This window comes from Ovis aries, chromosome 12 (assembly GCF_016772045.2).
Source record: "Ovis aries strain OAR_USU_Benz2616 breed Rambouillet chromosome 12, ARS-UI_Ramb_v3.0, whole genome shotgun sequence".
NCBI classification, from domain to species: domain Eukaryota; kingdom Metazoa; phylum Chordata; class Mammalia; order Artiodactyla; family Bovidae; genus Ovis; species Ovis aries.
Genome location: NC_056065.1, coordinates 31,924,281 through 31,940,177, shown reverse-complemented (window position 1 = coordinate 31,940,177; position 15,897 = coordinate 31,924,281). Strand labels below are relative to the sequence as shown.

General features: G+C 38.4%; 1 protein-coding gene across 1 annotated transcript in view; it reads left to right on the top strand.

Annotated features, from left to right (window-relative positions):
- The window catches only part of CATSPERE (catsper channel auxiliary subunit epsilon), a 151,369-nt gene that overhangs the window by 71,485 nt on the left and 63,987 nt on the right, over positions 1-15,897 (top strand). Inside the window, exons 9-10 of the mRNA XM_027976114.3 lie at positions 28-520; positions 12,198-12,675. Coding sequence (XP_027831915.2) covers positions 28-520; positions 12,198-12,675 — 971 coding nt within the window. The remainder of the gene's footprint in view (positions 1-27; positions 521-12,197; positions 12,676-15,897) is intronic.

Sequence of the window (15,897 nt, the reverse complement as noted above, 5' to 3'; positions counted from 1 at the left end):
TTATATTTTCTATTTTTCTCTTCTTAGGAAATGGTATATCTCGGTACCAATGACAGAAAATGACGCGCTGAAAGAGGTTAGAGGAAATCGAGCGGCTTTTCTAGACTGCTTTGTTGCAAATAGTCTTTTCCTGCTGACTTTTCCTTTGTTGACAATACCTGAGATTCCTGGGTTTTTACCAATATCTTCACCGCGGGGTAGTCAGTTAATAGCAAATTGGCCTGCTTGTTTTCCTTCATTTATTGTGGTCGTAGCTGACATGGAGACCTTTCAGACAAATGATTCATTCCTTACTTGGACCAGAATCAGAGTGCCTCCAAATATTCTGACTGAAGATGAAAGACACAATGTGTCTGATGTGATCCTATCACAGGATGGAATATTTTTTTTAATAAATGGTATTCTCTACTTTAAAAATTATGATACATTTACAAGACTGGGAAGCAATGCAAGTCTTCCTGATGGTGGAATTATTGGCATTACATCAAGAAAATGGTGTTGGATCAACTATTTTTTAAAGGTTAGTAAAAGATTACATATATATGTATATTACACCTGCACATTTAGATGTATTTACCGAACTGTTTAATCTTCCCAGGTGGCCTAGAGGTAAAGAATTTGCCTGCCAATGCAGGAGATGCGGGTTCAATCCCTGGGTCGGGAAGATCCCCTGGAGAAGGAAATGGCAACCCACTCTAGTATTCTTGTCTGAGAAATCCCATGGACAGAGGAACCTGGTGGGCTACAGTCTGTGGGGTTGCAAAAGAGTTGGACGTGACTTAGCGACTAAATAACAGCAGCAGCTATTTTTGGTTGTAGGTTTTTTTCTTTTATCTCTTTATTTACATTGTGCCACTCCTTCTGGCCTGTAGAGTTTATCCTGAAAAGTCAGATAATTCTCTTATGGTAGTTCCCCTATATATAACTGGTTGCTTTTCTCTTGTTGCTCTTAAGATTCTCTCTTTATCTTTAATTTTTTTTTTTTGTCACTTTAATTATATTTTGTCTCTGTGTTCATCTTGTTTGGCAACCCTCTGTGCTTCCTGGACCTGGATATCTGTTTCTTTTCTCAGGTTAGTGAAGTTTTCAGCTCTTATTTCTTCAAATGAATTCTCTGCCCCTTTCTTTCTCTCTTCTCCTTTCTTTTATCTTCTCCCCAATAATGCAAATGTTAGTATGATGTTGCATTGATATGGTCCCAAAGGGAGATGGTTTTCACTACTCTGTCTTCCTGACCACTGATTAATTTCTCTGTATCATCTAATCTTATTGTCAATACCTTCTACGATGTTTTTCATTTTAGCTTTTATATTCCTTTGCTCTAGCTCTTTTTATATATTTTCTAACTCTGTTGAAATTCTTACTATATTCATTCATTCTCCCAAATTCATTGAGCATTTTGTGTTCATTATCTTGATCTTTTTATCAGATATATTGCTTATCTCCACTTTGCTAAATTCTTTTTCTGGGATTTTGTCTTGTTTCTTCATTTGGAACATAATCATCTGCCTCATTTTCCCAGTTCTTTACTGTTTACTTCTATGTGTTAGATAGGTCAGCTGTGTCTCCTGAACTTTTAGAAGTAGCTTTACATAGGAGGCAGTCTGTGAGGCCCAGCAGCACACCCCTTTAGTTATGAGAACTATATTCTTTAGTGGTACCGCTGACGTGGATGGTGGGGCTGATTAATGGGCATGCTGATCAGTGAGGCTGGCACCTGGCCTAGCTGGCTGTGAGGCTGCCCTTTGGGTGGTGGCTGTGTGCCCGCTGGAGAGCAGGGTAGGCTTTCTGCTTGGTTGGTTGTGTGGCCCAGCAGATATGGGGCTTCTGCAACCCCTTGGAGGACAGGGCTGGATTTCTGTGTAGCTGTCTGCATGGATCAGGTGGCCTCTTGGCTGGTGTGAACCTGTTGCAGAATGGGGCCAAGTCAAACAACTCTGAATACAAAGTTAAAACAAATTAATGCAAGCTACCAGAGCTTCCCTAAGATGACGTATGTAACAGCTACACCCCCATATCAATTAAATAAATTGAATTTGTTATTTAAAAACCTTACCACAGAGAAAACTTCACGCCAAGAGTATTTCACCAGTGAATTCTATGATATATTTTTAAAATAAATGCCACAATTTCTAAAATCTTTCAGAAAACTGAACAAGGAGGATACTTCCTGATTTATTCAGCAAGGCCAGCATTATGTGATACCACAACCAAGAATAACACATGACAAGCATATAAAACTGAAAACCAATATATCTTACTAACAAATATTTAAAACCTATGAACAAAGTGTTAGTAAACCAGATCTAAAAATATATAAAAGGAAAATACATCATGACCAAGTGGGTTTATATTAGGAATAAAAGAGTGACTTGCAATAGAAAATCAATCAACATAATTCACCTTATTAGGAAATAATTTTTAAAACCCATATGATCATCTCAGTAGGTACATATAAAAGCATTTGACAAAATGTAGTATACACAATTGATTTTAAAAAATCAGCAGATTAAGAATAAAAGAGAACTTCCTCAACCTAACACAGAACATTTATGAGAAACTTTAAGCTAACATTGTCCAGTGGTAAGAGACTGTTATTTACTCTGCTCAGATTTTATGTAAAAATGCTGTTGTTGGTTAAACTTACCATTTGGAGTTCATTTTTTATTAACACCATTTGCTCCTTTGTTCCTTTCTTCCATTTCTTGCTTAAAATAAGGAAAAAAGGTGAGAATGTTTGCCGACACCACATCTATTCAACATTGTATTGACAGTTCTAGCAGGTGCAATGAGTTAAGAAGTGAATAAAAAGAATCTGTATTGAAAAGGAGACTGTCTTTATTCAAACACCTTTAAATATAGAAAAGATTATGAAATCTATTTTTTTTTAAGTTACAGGGCTAATAAATGTGTTTACCAGGTTGCAGTATGTTAATATCAATATAAAAAAATCAACTGCATATTTATATAGCAATTTAATTTTGTATATGAAAGATATAAACATATAAATGAGCAATCAGAAATAAAAGGAATCCAAATTGGAAAAGAAGAAGTAAAACTCTCACTGTTTCCAGATGACATGATCCTCTATATCGAAAACCCTAAAGACTCCACCAGAAAATTACTAGAGCTAATCAATGAATACAGTAAAGTTGCAGGATATAAAATCAACACACAGAAATCCCTTGCATTCCTATACACTAACAATAAGAAAGTAGAAAAAGAAATTAAGGAAACCATTCACCATTGCAACGAAAAGAATAAAGTACTCAGGAATATATCTACCTAAAGAAACTAAAGACCTATATATAGAAAACTATAAAACACTGGTGAAAGAAATCAAAGGGGACACTAATAGATGGAGAAATATACCATGTTCATGGATCAGAAGAATCAATATAGTGAAAATGAGTATACTTCCCAAAGCAATCTACAGATTCAATGTAATCCCTATCAAGCTACCAGCGGTATTTTTCACAGAGCTAATGGAAAAAGCAAGAGAGTTCCAGAAAGACATCTATTTCTGCTTTATTGACTATGCCAAGTCCTTTGACTGTGTGGATCGCAATAAACTGGAAAATTCTGAAAGAGATGGGAATACCAGACCACCTGACATGCCTCTTGAGAAATCTGTATGCAGGTCAGGAAGCAACACTTAGAACTGGATATAGAACAACAGACTGCATCCAAATAGGGAAAGGAGTATGTCAAGGCTGTATATTGTCACCCTGCTTATTCAACTTATATGCAGAGTACATCATGAGAAATGCTGGACTGGGAGAAACAGAAGCTGGAATCAAGATTGCCCAGAGAAATATCAATAACCTCAGATATGCAGATGACACCACCCTTATGGCAGAAAGTGAAGAGGAGCTAAAAGCCTCTTGATGAAAGTGAAAGAGGAGAGTGAAAAAGTTGGCCTAAAGCTCAGCATTCAGAAAGCTAAGATCATGGCATCCGGTCCCATCACTTCATGGGAAATAGATGGGGAAACAGTGGAAACAGTGTGAGACTTTATTTTTTGGGGGCTCCAAAATCACTGCAGATGGTGATTGCAGCCATGAAATTAAAAGATGCTTACTCCTTGAAAGAAAAGTTATGACCAACCTAGATAGTATATTCAAAAGCAGAGACATTACTTTGCCGACTAAGATCCGTCTAGTCAAGGCTATGGTTTTTCCTGTGGTCATGTATGGATGTGAGAGTTGTACTGTGAAGAAGGCTGAGTGCTGAAGAATTGATGCTTTTGAACTGTGGTGTTGGAGAAGACTCTTGAGAGTCCCTTGGACTGAAAGGAGATCCAACCAGTCCATTCTGAAGGAGATCAAGCCTGGGATTTCTTTGGAAGGAATGATGCTAAAGCTGAAGCTCCAGTACTTTGGCCACCTCATGCGAAGAGTTGACTCATTGGAAAAGACTCTGATGCTGGGAGGGATTGGGGGCAGGAGGAGAAGGGGACGACAGAGGATGAGATGGCTGGATGGCATCACGGACTCGATGGACGTGAGTCTGAGTGAACTCTGGGAGTTGGTGATGGACAGGGAGGCCTGGCGTGCTGCAATTCATGGGACCGCAAAGAGTCGGACATGACTGAGTGACTGAACTGAACTCAGAACAAATAATTTCACAATTTGTATGGAAATACAAGAAACCTCAAATAGTCAAAGCAATCTTGAGAAAGAAGAATGGAACTGGAGGAATCAACCTGCCTGACTTCAGGCTCTACTACAAAATCACAGTCATCAAAACAGTATGGTACCGGCACAAAGACAGAAATATAGATCCATGGAACAAAATAGAAAGCCCAGAGATAAATCCATGCACCTATGGACACCTTATCTTCAACAAAGGAGGCAAGAATATGCAATGGATTAAAGACAATCTCTTTAACAAGTGGTGCTGGGAAAACTGGTCAACCACTTGTAAAAGAATGAAACTAGAACACTTTCTAACACCATACACAAAAATAAACTAAAAATGGATTAAAGATCTAAACTTAAGACCAGAAACTATAAAATTCCTAGAGGAGAACATAGGCAAAACACTCTCAGACATAAATCACAGCAGGATCCTCTATGATCCACCTCCCAGAATACTGGAAATAAAAGCAAAAATAAACAAATGGGACCTAATTAAAATTAAAAGCTTCTGCACAACAAAGGAAACTATAGGCAAGGTGAAAAGACAGCCTTCAGAATGGGAGAAAATAATAGCAAATGAAACAACTGACAAACAACTAATCTCAAAAATATACAAGCAACTTATGCAGCTCAATTCCAGAAAAATAAACTACCCAATCAAAAAATGGGCCAAAAAACTAAATAGACATTTCTCCAAAGAAGACATACAGATGGCTAACAAACACATGAAAAGATGCTCAACATCACTCATTATTAGAGAAATGCAAATCAAAACCACAATGAGGTACCACTTCACACCAGTCAGAATGGCTGCGATCCAAAAATCTGCAAGCAATAAATGCTGGAGAGGGTGTGGAGAAAAGGGAACCCTCCTACACTGTTGCTGGGAATGCAAACTAGTACAGCCACTTTGGAGAACAGTGTGGAGATTCCCTAGAAAACTGGAAATAGAACTGCCATATGACCCAGCAATCCCACTGCTGGGCATACACACCGAGGAAACCAGAATTGAAAGAGACACGTGTACCCTAATGTTCATCACAGCACTGTTTATAATAGCCAGGTCATGGAAGCAACCTAGATGTCCATCAGCAGATGAGTGGATAAGAAAACTGTGGTACATATACACAGTGGAGTATTACTCAGCCATTAAAAGGAATATATTTGAATCCGTTCTAATGAAGTGGATGAAACTGGAGCCAATTATACAGAGTGAAGTAAGCCAGAAAGAAAAATACCAATACGTTTACTAACACATATAATTTAGAAAAATGGTAATGATAACCCTGTATACAAGATGGCAAAAGAGACACAGATGTATAGAACAGACTTTTGGACTCTGTGGGAGAAGGAGAGGGTGGGATGATTTGGGAGAATGGCATTGAAATATGTATACTATCATGTAAGAAATCGCCAGTCTAGGTTCGATACAGGATACAGGATGCTTGGGGTCGGTGCACTGGGATGACCCAGAGAGATGATATGGAGAGAGAGGTGGGAGGGAGGTTCAGGACTGGGAACTCATGTACACCCGTGGCAGATTCATGTCAATGTATGGCAACACCAATATAGTATTGTAAAGTAAAATAAAAATAATGAATTAAAAAAAAAGAAATAAAGAAATTTAAAAATACTGTTTAAAGAGAATTTAAAATATTAAATACTCAGGAATAAACCTGATAAAAGACATGGCAAATATATACACTTTAAAACTACAAATATCATTGAGTAAAGTAAAAGACATGTAAAATGTATCATAGGTTGAAATGTATGAAAATGTAGTTTGTTCATAGGTGGAAAAAATGTAATATTGTTACAATGAGAATTCTTGAGAAAAGCAGCACTTCAATTAGAATCCTATTGGCTTTCATAGAAATTAAGAAGCTGATTATATCAGTATGGAACAAAAAAAAATCTAGAAATAAACGCCACTAAAAATGTAGATCTTGGTTGGAATGCAGAATATTTTAAAAGTTTTGAATTCTTCCTAAGCTTATCAACATGGACAGTATGAAAAGGCAAAAAGAGAGGACACTGAAAGAGGAACTCCCAGTTCAGTAGATGCCCAATATGCTACTGGAGATCAGTGGAGAAATAACTCCAGAAAGAATGAAGAGATGGAGCCAAAGCAAAAACAACACCCAGTTGTTGATATGACTGGTGATGGAAGTAAAGTTCAATGCTATAAAGAGCAATATTGCAAAGGAACCTGGAATGTTAGGTCCATGAATCAAGGCAAACTGGAAGTGGTCAAACAGGAGATGGCAAGAATGAATGTTGACATTTTAGGGATCAGCGAACTAAAATGGACTGGAATGGGTGAATTTAACTCAGATGACCATTATATCTACTACTGTTGGCAAGAATACCTTAGAAGAAATGGAGTAGCCATCATAGTCAACAAAAGAGCCCAAATGCAGTACTTGAATGCAATCTCCAAAACGACAGAATGATCTCTGTTCGTTTCCAAGTCAAACCATTCACTGTCACAGTAATCCAAGTCTATGCCCTGACCAGTAATGCTGAAGAAGCTGAAGTTGAATGGTTCTATGAAGACCTACAAGACCTTCTAGAACTAACACCAAAAAAGATATCCTTTTCCTTACGAGGGACTGGAATGCAAAAGTACGCATCAAGAAATACCTGGAGTAACAGGCACATTTGGCCTTGGAGTACAGAATGAAGTAGGGCAAAGGCTCATAGAGTTTTGCCAAAAGAATGCACTGATCATCGCAAACAGCCTCTTCCAACAACATAAGAGAAGACTCTACACATGGACATCACCAGATGGTCAACAATGAAATCAGATTGATTATATTCTTTGCAGCCAAAGATGGAGAAGCTCTATACAGTCAGCAAAAACTAGACCAGGAGCTGACTGTGGCTCAGATCATGAACTCCTTATTGCCAAATTCAGGCTTAAATTGAAGAAAGTAAGGAAAACCACTAGACCATTCAGGTATGACCTAAATCAAATCCCTTATGATCATACAGTGGAAGTGACAAATAGATTCAAAGGACTAGATCTGATAGACAGAGTGCCTGAAGAACTATGGATGGAGGTTCATGACATTCTACAGGAGCCAGCAATCAAGTCCATCCTTAAGAAAAATAAATGCAAAAACGCAAAATGGCTGTCTGAGGAGGCTTACAAACACCTGTGGAAAGAAGCGGAGTGAAAGGCAAAGGAGAAAAGGAAAGATATACCCATCTAAATTCAGAGTTCCAAAGAACAGCAAGGAGAGATAAGAAAGCCTGCCTCAGTGATAAATGCAAAGAAATGGAGGAAAATAATGGAATGGCAAAGACTAGACATCTCTTCAAGAAAGTTAGAGACACGAAGGAAATATTTCATGCAAAGATGGGCACAATAAAGGACAGAAATGGTCTGGACCTAACAGAAGCAGAAGATATTAAGAAGAGGTGGCAAGAATACACAGAAGAATTATACAAAAAGATCTTCAGGACCCAGATAATCATGATGGTGTGATCATTCACCTAGAACCAGACATCCTAAAATGTGACATCAAGTGGGCCTTAGGAAGCATCACTACAAACAAAGCTAGTGGAGGTGATGGAATTTCAGTTGAGCTATTTCAAATCCTAAAAGATGATGCTGTGAAAGTGCTGCACTCAATATGCCAACAAATTGGGGAAACTCAGCAGTGGCCATAGGACTGTAAAAGGTCAGTTTTCATTCCAATCCCAAAGAAAGACAATGCCAAAGAATGCTCAAACTACCTTACAATTGCACTCATCTCACACGCTAGTAAAGTAATGCTCAAAATTCTCCAAGCCAGGCTTCAACAATATGTGAACTGTGAACTTTCAGATGTTCAAGCTGGTTTTAGAAAAGGCAGAGGGACCAGAGATCAAATTGCCAATATCTGTTGGATCATCAAAAAAGAGAGTTCCAGAAAAACATCTATTTCTGCTTTGTTGACTATGCCAAAGCCTTTACAAACTGGAAAATTCTTCAAGAGATGGGAATACCAGACCACCTGACATGCCTCTTGAGAAATCTGTGTGCGGGTCAGGAAGCAACAGTTAGAACTGGACATGGAACAACAGACTGCATCCAAATAGGGAACGCAGTATGTCAAGGCTGTATATTGTTACTCTGCTTATTTAACTTATATGCAGAGTACATCATGTGAAATGCTGGACTGGAAGAAGCACAAGTTGGAATCAAGATTGCCAGGAGAAATATCAATAACCTCAGATATGTAGATGACACCACCCTGATGGCAGAAAGTGAAGAGGAACTAAAAAGCCTCTTGATGAAGGGGAAAGAGGAGAGTGAAAAAGTTGGCTTAAAGCTTATCATTCAGAAAGCTAAGATCATGGCATCTGGTCCCATCACTTCATGGGAAATAGATGGGGAAACAGTATCAGACTTTATTTTTGGGGGCTCCAAAATCACTGCAGATGGTGATTGCAGCCATGAAATTAAAAGACGTTTACTCCTTGGAAGAAAAGTTATGGCCAACCTAGACAGCATATTAAAAAGCAGAGACATTACTATGCCAACAAAGGTCTATATAATCAAGGCTATGGTTTTTCCAGTAGTTGTGTATGGATGTGAGAATTGGACTATAAAGAAAGTTGAGCTCCAAAGAATTGATGCTTTTGAACTATGGTGTTGGAGAAGACTCTTGAGAGCCCCTCGGACTGCAAGGAGATCCAGCCAGTCCATCCTAAAGGAGATCAGTCCTGAATATTCATTGAAAGGACTGATACTGAAGCTGAAACTCCAATACTTTGGCCACCTGATGCGAAGAGCTGACTCATTGGAAAAGACCCTGATGCTGAGAAAGATTGAAATCAGGAAGAGAAGGGGACAACAGAGGATGAGATGGTTGGATGGCATCGCCGACTCAATGGACATGAATTGGAGTAAACTCCAAGAGATGGTGAAGGACAGGGAAGCCTGGCATGCTGCCGCCCAGGGGGTCACAAAGAGTCAGACACGACTTAGCGACTGAACAGAACAGAACAGAACAGAAAGTGTCTTTATTTTTGCCTTCATTTCCACCAAATACAGAATTATATAATGATAGGTAGGTTTTGTTGTTTTTCAGTTGTTTTTAAAGCAATTTACAAAGACATTTGGTTATCTTATGGCTTTCATCATTTTTGTTAAGAAGTGAGCCATTATTCCAGTCGTTCTCAAGTACATAATGTGTCTTTATTACTTGTTTAAATCCTTCATTTTATCTTTGGTTTTCAGCATTTTTATTATGAGCTTATGTGTAATTTCCTTTGTATTTATCCTGTTTGAGGTTCAGTTGAGCTTCTTGGATTTCTGGGATTATGTCTTTCTTTAATTTTTGGATGTTCTTAAGCATTATTTCTTCAAACACTTCTTCTGCACCAGTCTCTTTTTCCTCTTCTAGGATTCCAGAAACATATATATGAGACTGTTTAATATGGGCAGATGTCCTGATTTTTTTTCTTTGTGTTTCAGTTAGGATACATGCTATTAACCTGTCATCAAAGTCACTGCTCTTTTACTCTTGCTATTCTCAGTTAACTCTTAAATCCATCTAGTAATTTCTTTATTCCTGGTATCGTATCTTTAATTTCTACAATTTCTGTTCTGTTTTTTTCTTTTAAATTTATTTTTGGCTGCACTGGGTCTTAGTTGCTGCATGTGGGCTTTCTCTAGTTGTGGTGAGCAGGGGCTACTCTGTATTTGCAGAGCTCAAGCTTCTCATTGAAGTGGCTTCTGTTGATGCAGAGCACAGCTCTAGGTATGTGGGCTTCAGTAGTTGCAGCACGCAGGCTCAGTAGTTGTGGCACACAGGCTTAGTTGCTCTGCAGCATGTGGGATCTTCCCGAGCCAGGGACAGGATCTATGTGCCTTGCATTGGCAAGTGGATTCTTAAGCACTGAACCACCAGGGAAGTCCCCTATTCTGTTTGTTTGTTTGTTTTTTTAATCATCTACATATCTTAGCTGTAATTCCCCATCTCTGCATTCTTGCTTGTCTTTCCACTAGATTTTCGGTGTTTCATCATAGCAGTTTTCTTTTTTGCTGTGCCTGGAGTCTTAGCACTGACGAGATTCCAGAGATCTCTTCATACTTTGTAACTGAGTCACCAGCTTTCCAAATCCTAAGAGAGCTGTCTCTGCTGCCAACCTTTGTTTGTTTGTTTTTTTAATCACTGAGGATTTCTCTTTCCTTTCTCATCAGCCCCAGGATTTTCTTGCCTTAGGAGATTTCTCTCTCTTCTGCTTCCCTGCCCCCTAATCCTTGCGTGAAGACTGCTTTTTACTCTCAGTGAAGACCATGTGTATCTCAGAAGGAGAGCTTGTCTTAGCTCTCTTATCCACTTCCTGTATATGGTAACGGAGCATCCAGAATGCTGACAGATGTCTTTCAACTTTGTTGCCCTGGTGCCTGTCCCCTCCCTGTCCTTAGAAGGTTACTGCTTTATATTTGGGAGAGGCCATGAATGCATCAGAGGGATTGCTCCACTTTCCTGCCTTGCCCCAAGACCTTGGCTTACTATACCCAAGTGAAGATCTATAGGAAAGAGTTTTGGGCAGGTATAATCTCATTACATGGCTGGGGCTCACTGGAGTTCCCATCTATTATGTTTATGACCAATTCCCATTCCCCTCCCTCTGCCAAGAATAGTGAGAATAACTGAGTCTTTTCTATAAAAGGCTCATCATTTTGCTTCTAATCTATTTCCTTCTTGAGAATTGTTTTGCACTCATTTTCAGCAACAGAAGTTCTAGGTTTTAAATTGGATCTTCATTTGGTAAAATGTCTTTTTACCCCAAATGGTCTCTCTCTCTCTCTCTTTTTTTTTATTATCAGTTCGATTTCTTTCTACATACTGTTTGAGTATAGACTAAATATTTGTACATTAAATAAATGTACAAATTTCTTTATTGGGGGAGACAAGATATGCACAAAAGACTCTGTTGATTGTCATGGACATAGAACTTCCATTTTAAGTAAAAATCTTTAAAAATTAGAACCAGTTGGGGGAGGGGAGACAGGGGAAAGGGGGTACTTGGCTCCCTAAATGAAATTACACCCACTGAATCTCACACATAGCAACTCTGGGTGGTTTTCCCCTCTTACAGTGTCCATCAAAGGGTAGTACTGATTTGTCTCAGGTTTTAAGTTCTCTCTTCTCTTTAGCAAAGGAAGTTGGAATTCCAAAAATAACGTTTGAAATATCCTTATTTCTTGACCTTAGTAAACATCAAAGTCTAAGGGACACTCTTGGTCAGAGTAGATAAATACATAAGAAAAGAGAAGGCTAATGCTCTTTGAGGATTTAAAAGGGAATTTAAATTAATTATTTCTATTGATATACAAAAGAATAAAATTATTGGAATAATTTATTTTTATACCTATGTGTAATAGATTTCAGTGTAACTTCTATGTCTGAAATATTGTTCAGAAATACAGTACAAATTAAACCTTAGTAGGTAGTTACTGTGTTTTATTTTTAAATGTTGCAAAATAGAAGACAGGAATTGTTAGCACCCTCTCTAAAATCAAAGGTATTCTAATTGTTTTCTATTTTGTCACAGGATAAAGAAAGAAGAAGCTACATGGCAATCTGGACAGAAAATGAAGTTTATCTTGGATATGCTTTTCTTAAATTTGTTAAAATATTAACTACTGAAAAACTAAAAGGACGTCTAAAGATGTCACCAACTGCTACTCTGACTGTACACAATGTTGAGTATACAGGACACCCTTTGGAACTTGCCTTGTTATTAAATTACTGCATTATATGTAACACCTCCAAAACAATTTACCTAGTGATATACAATGAAGATACAATACAATGGGTATTCCAAGACTTTGCATTAGATGTCACTATAGACACTTTTTTAATTCCCTATTTCTTATATTCAGCAATGCCAGAATTATTACTATGGGACAAACATAGGATCTACTATTATTACCATAATTTCAGAGATACTGGAGTTATACAAACAACTACAGAATTTGGAAATCTATCAAGGTTATCACAAAACAGCATTATTCATAATGTTCTTATGGGTAAGTTATCTTCAATCTGCAAAAATTATTCTAGAATTCATAGATATCTTCCTTATGAAGATGTACAATTTTAATGCATTAATATATGGTGTTTTTGGTAAAGATGTTTAGATGTTTTACCATCTAAAAATGGTTATCTTTAAAATTATCTTAATGCTAACTAGGATCTCATAAGGGACTTCCCTGGTGGCTCAGATGGTAAAGAATCTGCCTGCAATGCAGGCTGCCCACTGTGATATTCTTGCCTGGAGAATTCCATATACAGAAGAGTCTCGTGGGCTACAGTCCATGGGGTCGAAAAGAGTCGGACATGACTGAGAGACTAACACTTTGACTTTTTTTTCAGGATCTCATAAAGCAAAATGGCAAACTCAGGTTCTTTTTTCAGAGGTTCATTCTGATCAGTCAGCAGATACACATGCAACTTATCTATGTGTTTTCAGTGTAGGAGGTGATGTGTGGTTATATTCACTTCCTAGGACTTAGGGCTCCCATAACAAAAGTACCACGAACTGGTACAAACTTAAAGCCTCAGAAATTTATTTTCTCAGTTTGAGAGGCTAGAATTCCACATTTAAAGTGTTGGCAGGGCCATACTGCCTCTGAAATCTGGAGGAATCTTTCTTAGCTTCTGTGACTTGCTGGCAAACCTTGCCATTCCTTCCCTGCAGCTGCAACATTCCAGTCACTGCCTGCGGCATCACATAGCATTCTTCCTGTCTCCATACACTATCTTGTTATAAGGACACCAGGGCCAACCGTAGCCCAGAATGATCTCATCTTAACTAATTACATCTGTAATGACTCTGTTTCCAAATATAGTCATGTTCTGAAGCAGCATTTGGAGTTAGAAGTTCAACATAACTTTTTTGAGGGAACACAATTCAATGAAACTGAATTCTATAACAGGTGTTGTAGAGTTAATCCCATCTGTTTTCAAGTCTATAAAAATGTCATTTAACGTTTCCAAACCTCAGTTTTCTAATCTAAAATATATTAATAGGACTGTCACATTGACTAGATAAGGGATTGTATATAAAATGCTTAGAATAATACTTAGCAAGTGGTAAGCCTTTAACTAATAGTAGTTATTCTTGGGCTTCCCTGGTGGTTCAGGGGTAAAGAATCCACTGGTCAATGCAGGAGACACGGGTTCTATCCCTAATCAGGAAGGATCCCACATGCCTCGGAGCAACTAAGCCTGTATGCGCCACTATTGCACCTGTTCTCTAGAGCCTGGGAGCCGTAATTACTGAAACCTGCATGCCTTAGAACCCGTGCTCCACGAGAGGATCCGCATCATGAGAAACGCACACACCACAACTAGAGCAGCTCCTGCTCTCCACAGCTAAAGAAAAGTCAGCACAGCGACGAGGACCCAGCACAGCCAAAAATAAATAAATTTGTTAATCCAATGGCCAATTTCCAGTCATCTTTTGTGATCTGGCAGCAGCATTTGAAACAATTCAACATGGCCTTTTTCCTGAAACACCTTTTCCCAAAAGACTTTTGAGGGTATTTTGATTTTGCTCCTACTTCACCAGCCGCAGCCTCTTCCATTCTCATCTTCTTAATACCTAAATGGAGAAGTCTGAACTCTGTTTACACTGATTCTTTGCCCTCCAGCCATGATCCCTAGCCTGAACTCCAAACTGCTATTTCTTACTACCTCTTGATACTTTCACTCAGATGACTAGTGGGCATCTCAGACTAACATATCCAAAACTGAATCCTTGAGTCCCTCACCCACACTGCAGCCTGCTTCTTCCCTTGTCATCCCTTATCAAATAAACAGCTCTTCATTTCTTCCAACCACAAACCTTGACCTCATCCTTGAATTCTCCCCTTTTACATCTCATAGCAAGCCATTATCAAATCCTGCTGGCTATGTGTAAAAAGTATATCTAAAACCTAGCCTTTTTGCACCATTCCCACTCCAGTCCAAGACCCTATCCTCTCTAGCCCATAAGTATAAGAGTTTTTTCAGTGGTCTCTCATCTTTTATCCATGTGTCCCTATCATCAACCAGGTTAGGGTACACCTAGCAGCCAGAGTGAGCCTTTGAAAATATATGCAAAATCATATTCCTCTGCTTAAAACCCTCACTTGGCTTCTTATATCGCTCAGAATACAATGTAAAACCTTTAGCATAACCTGAAACACAGTATGAGATCTGGCCCTAGACTCTGATGTGGTCTCTATCACTTGACTCTTTGTTCACTGTTACCGAACCAGACTGGCCTCTTTGCTATTTCTTGGATACCTACTGCCAAGAATATTCTTCACTTTGATATCAACATAACTCTTCTACTTAATTCAGGCTAAAGTCCAAGTATTTTTTTATGTGTGACTTCTCTGATAATGTCATAATATGAAAGGACTTTCCAATTGTTAGAAATATTGTCATATATTTTCCGTTAATAATTTAACTTTGGGAGTTCCCTGGTGATCCAGTGGTTAAGAATCTGCCTTACAGTGCAGGGACACAGGTTCGATCCCTGGTTGGGAAACTGGGATCCCACATGCACCACAGCTAGAGGGTCCATGCACTGCAAATGGAGAGTCCGTGCACCACAACGGAAGATCCTCTGTGATTCAATGAAAATCCCATGTGCAACTAAGACCCGAGGCAGTCAAATAAATCCTAAAATAAAATTTTTAAATATTTTAAAACTAGTTTAACATTATAATTCTTATGTTTCAATCTTTAATTCATCTATAGTATTTGGTATAAGTTAGAAACCTAATTTTATTTATTTTTCCTCTGAAACCTGGCATTGCCTTCAGATCAGTCTTCTGTTAAGCAAAGCTTGCCCCACAGATCTGAAATGCCAATTTTAGCATGTATTTATTCCTCATGTTAAGCGAGTTCAGTTTTAGGCTATTCCCTCCCACTCATCTGTCTTCACAAGATCTATATTGTTTTGATCACTGCAGCTTTAATCACCTAACACACTAAGTGTGTGTGTTTAGTCACCAAGTGTGTGTGTCCAACTCTTTGCGACACTATGAACTGTAGCCCACCAGGCTCCTCTGTTTATGAGATTTCTCAAGCAAGAATACTGGAGTGGGTTGCCATTTCCTTCTCCAGGGGATCTTCCCTACCCAGGGGTTGAATTCACATCCTTTGCATTGGCAGATGGATTCTTTGCCACTAAGTCACCAGGAATGCCCCTAACACACTATATAATTTACTTATTTTATGTTTATTGGTTGCCTTCC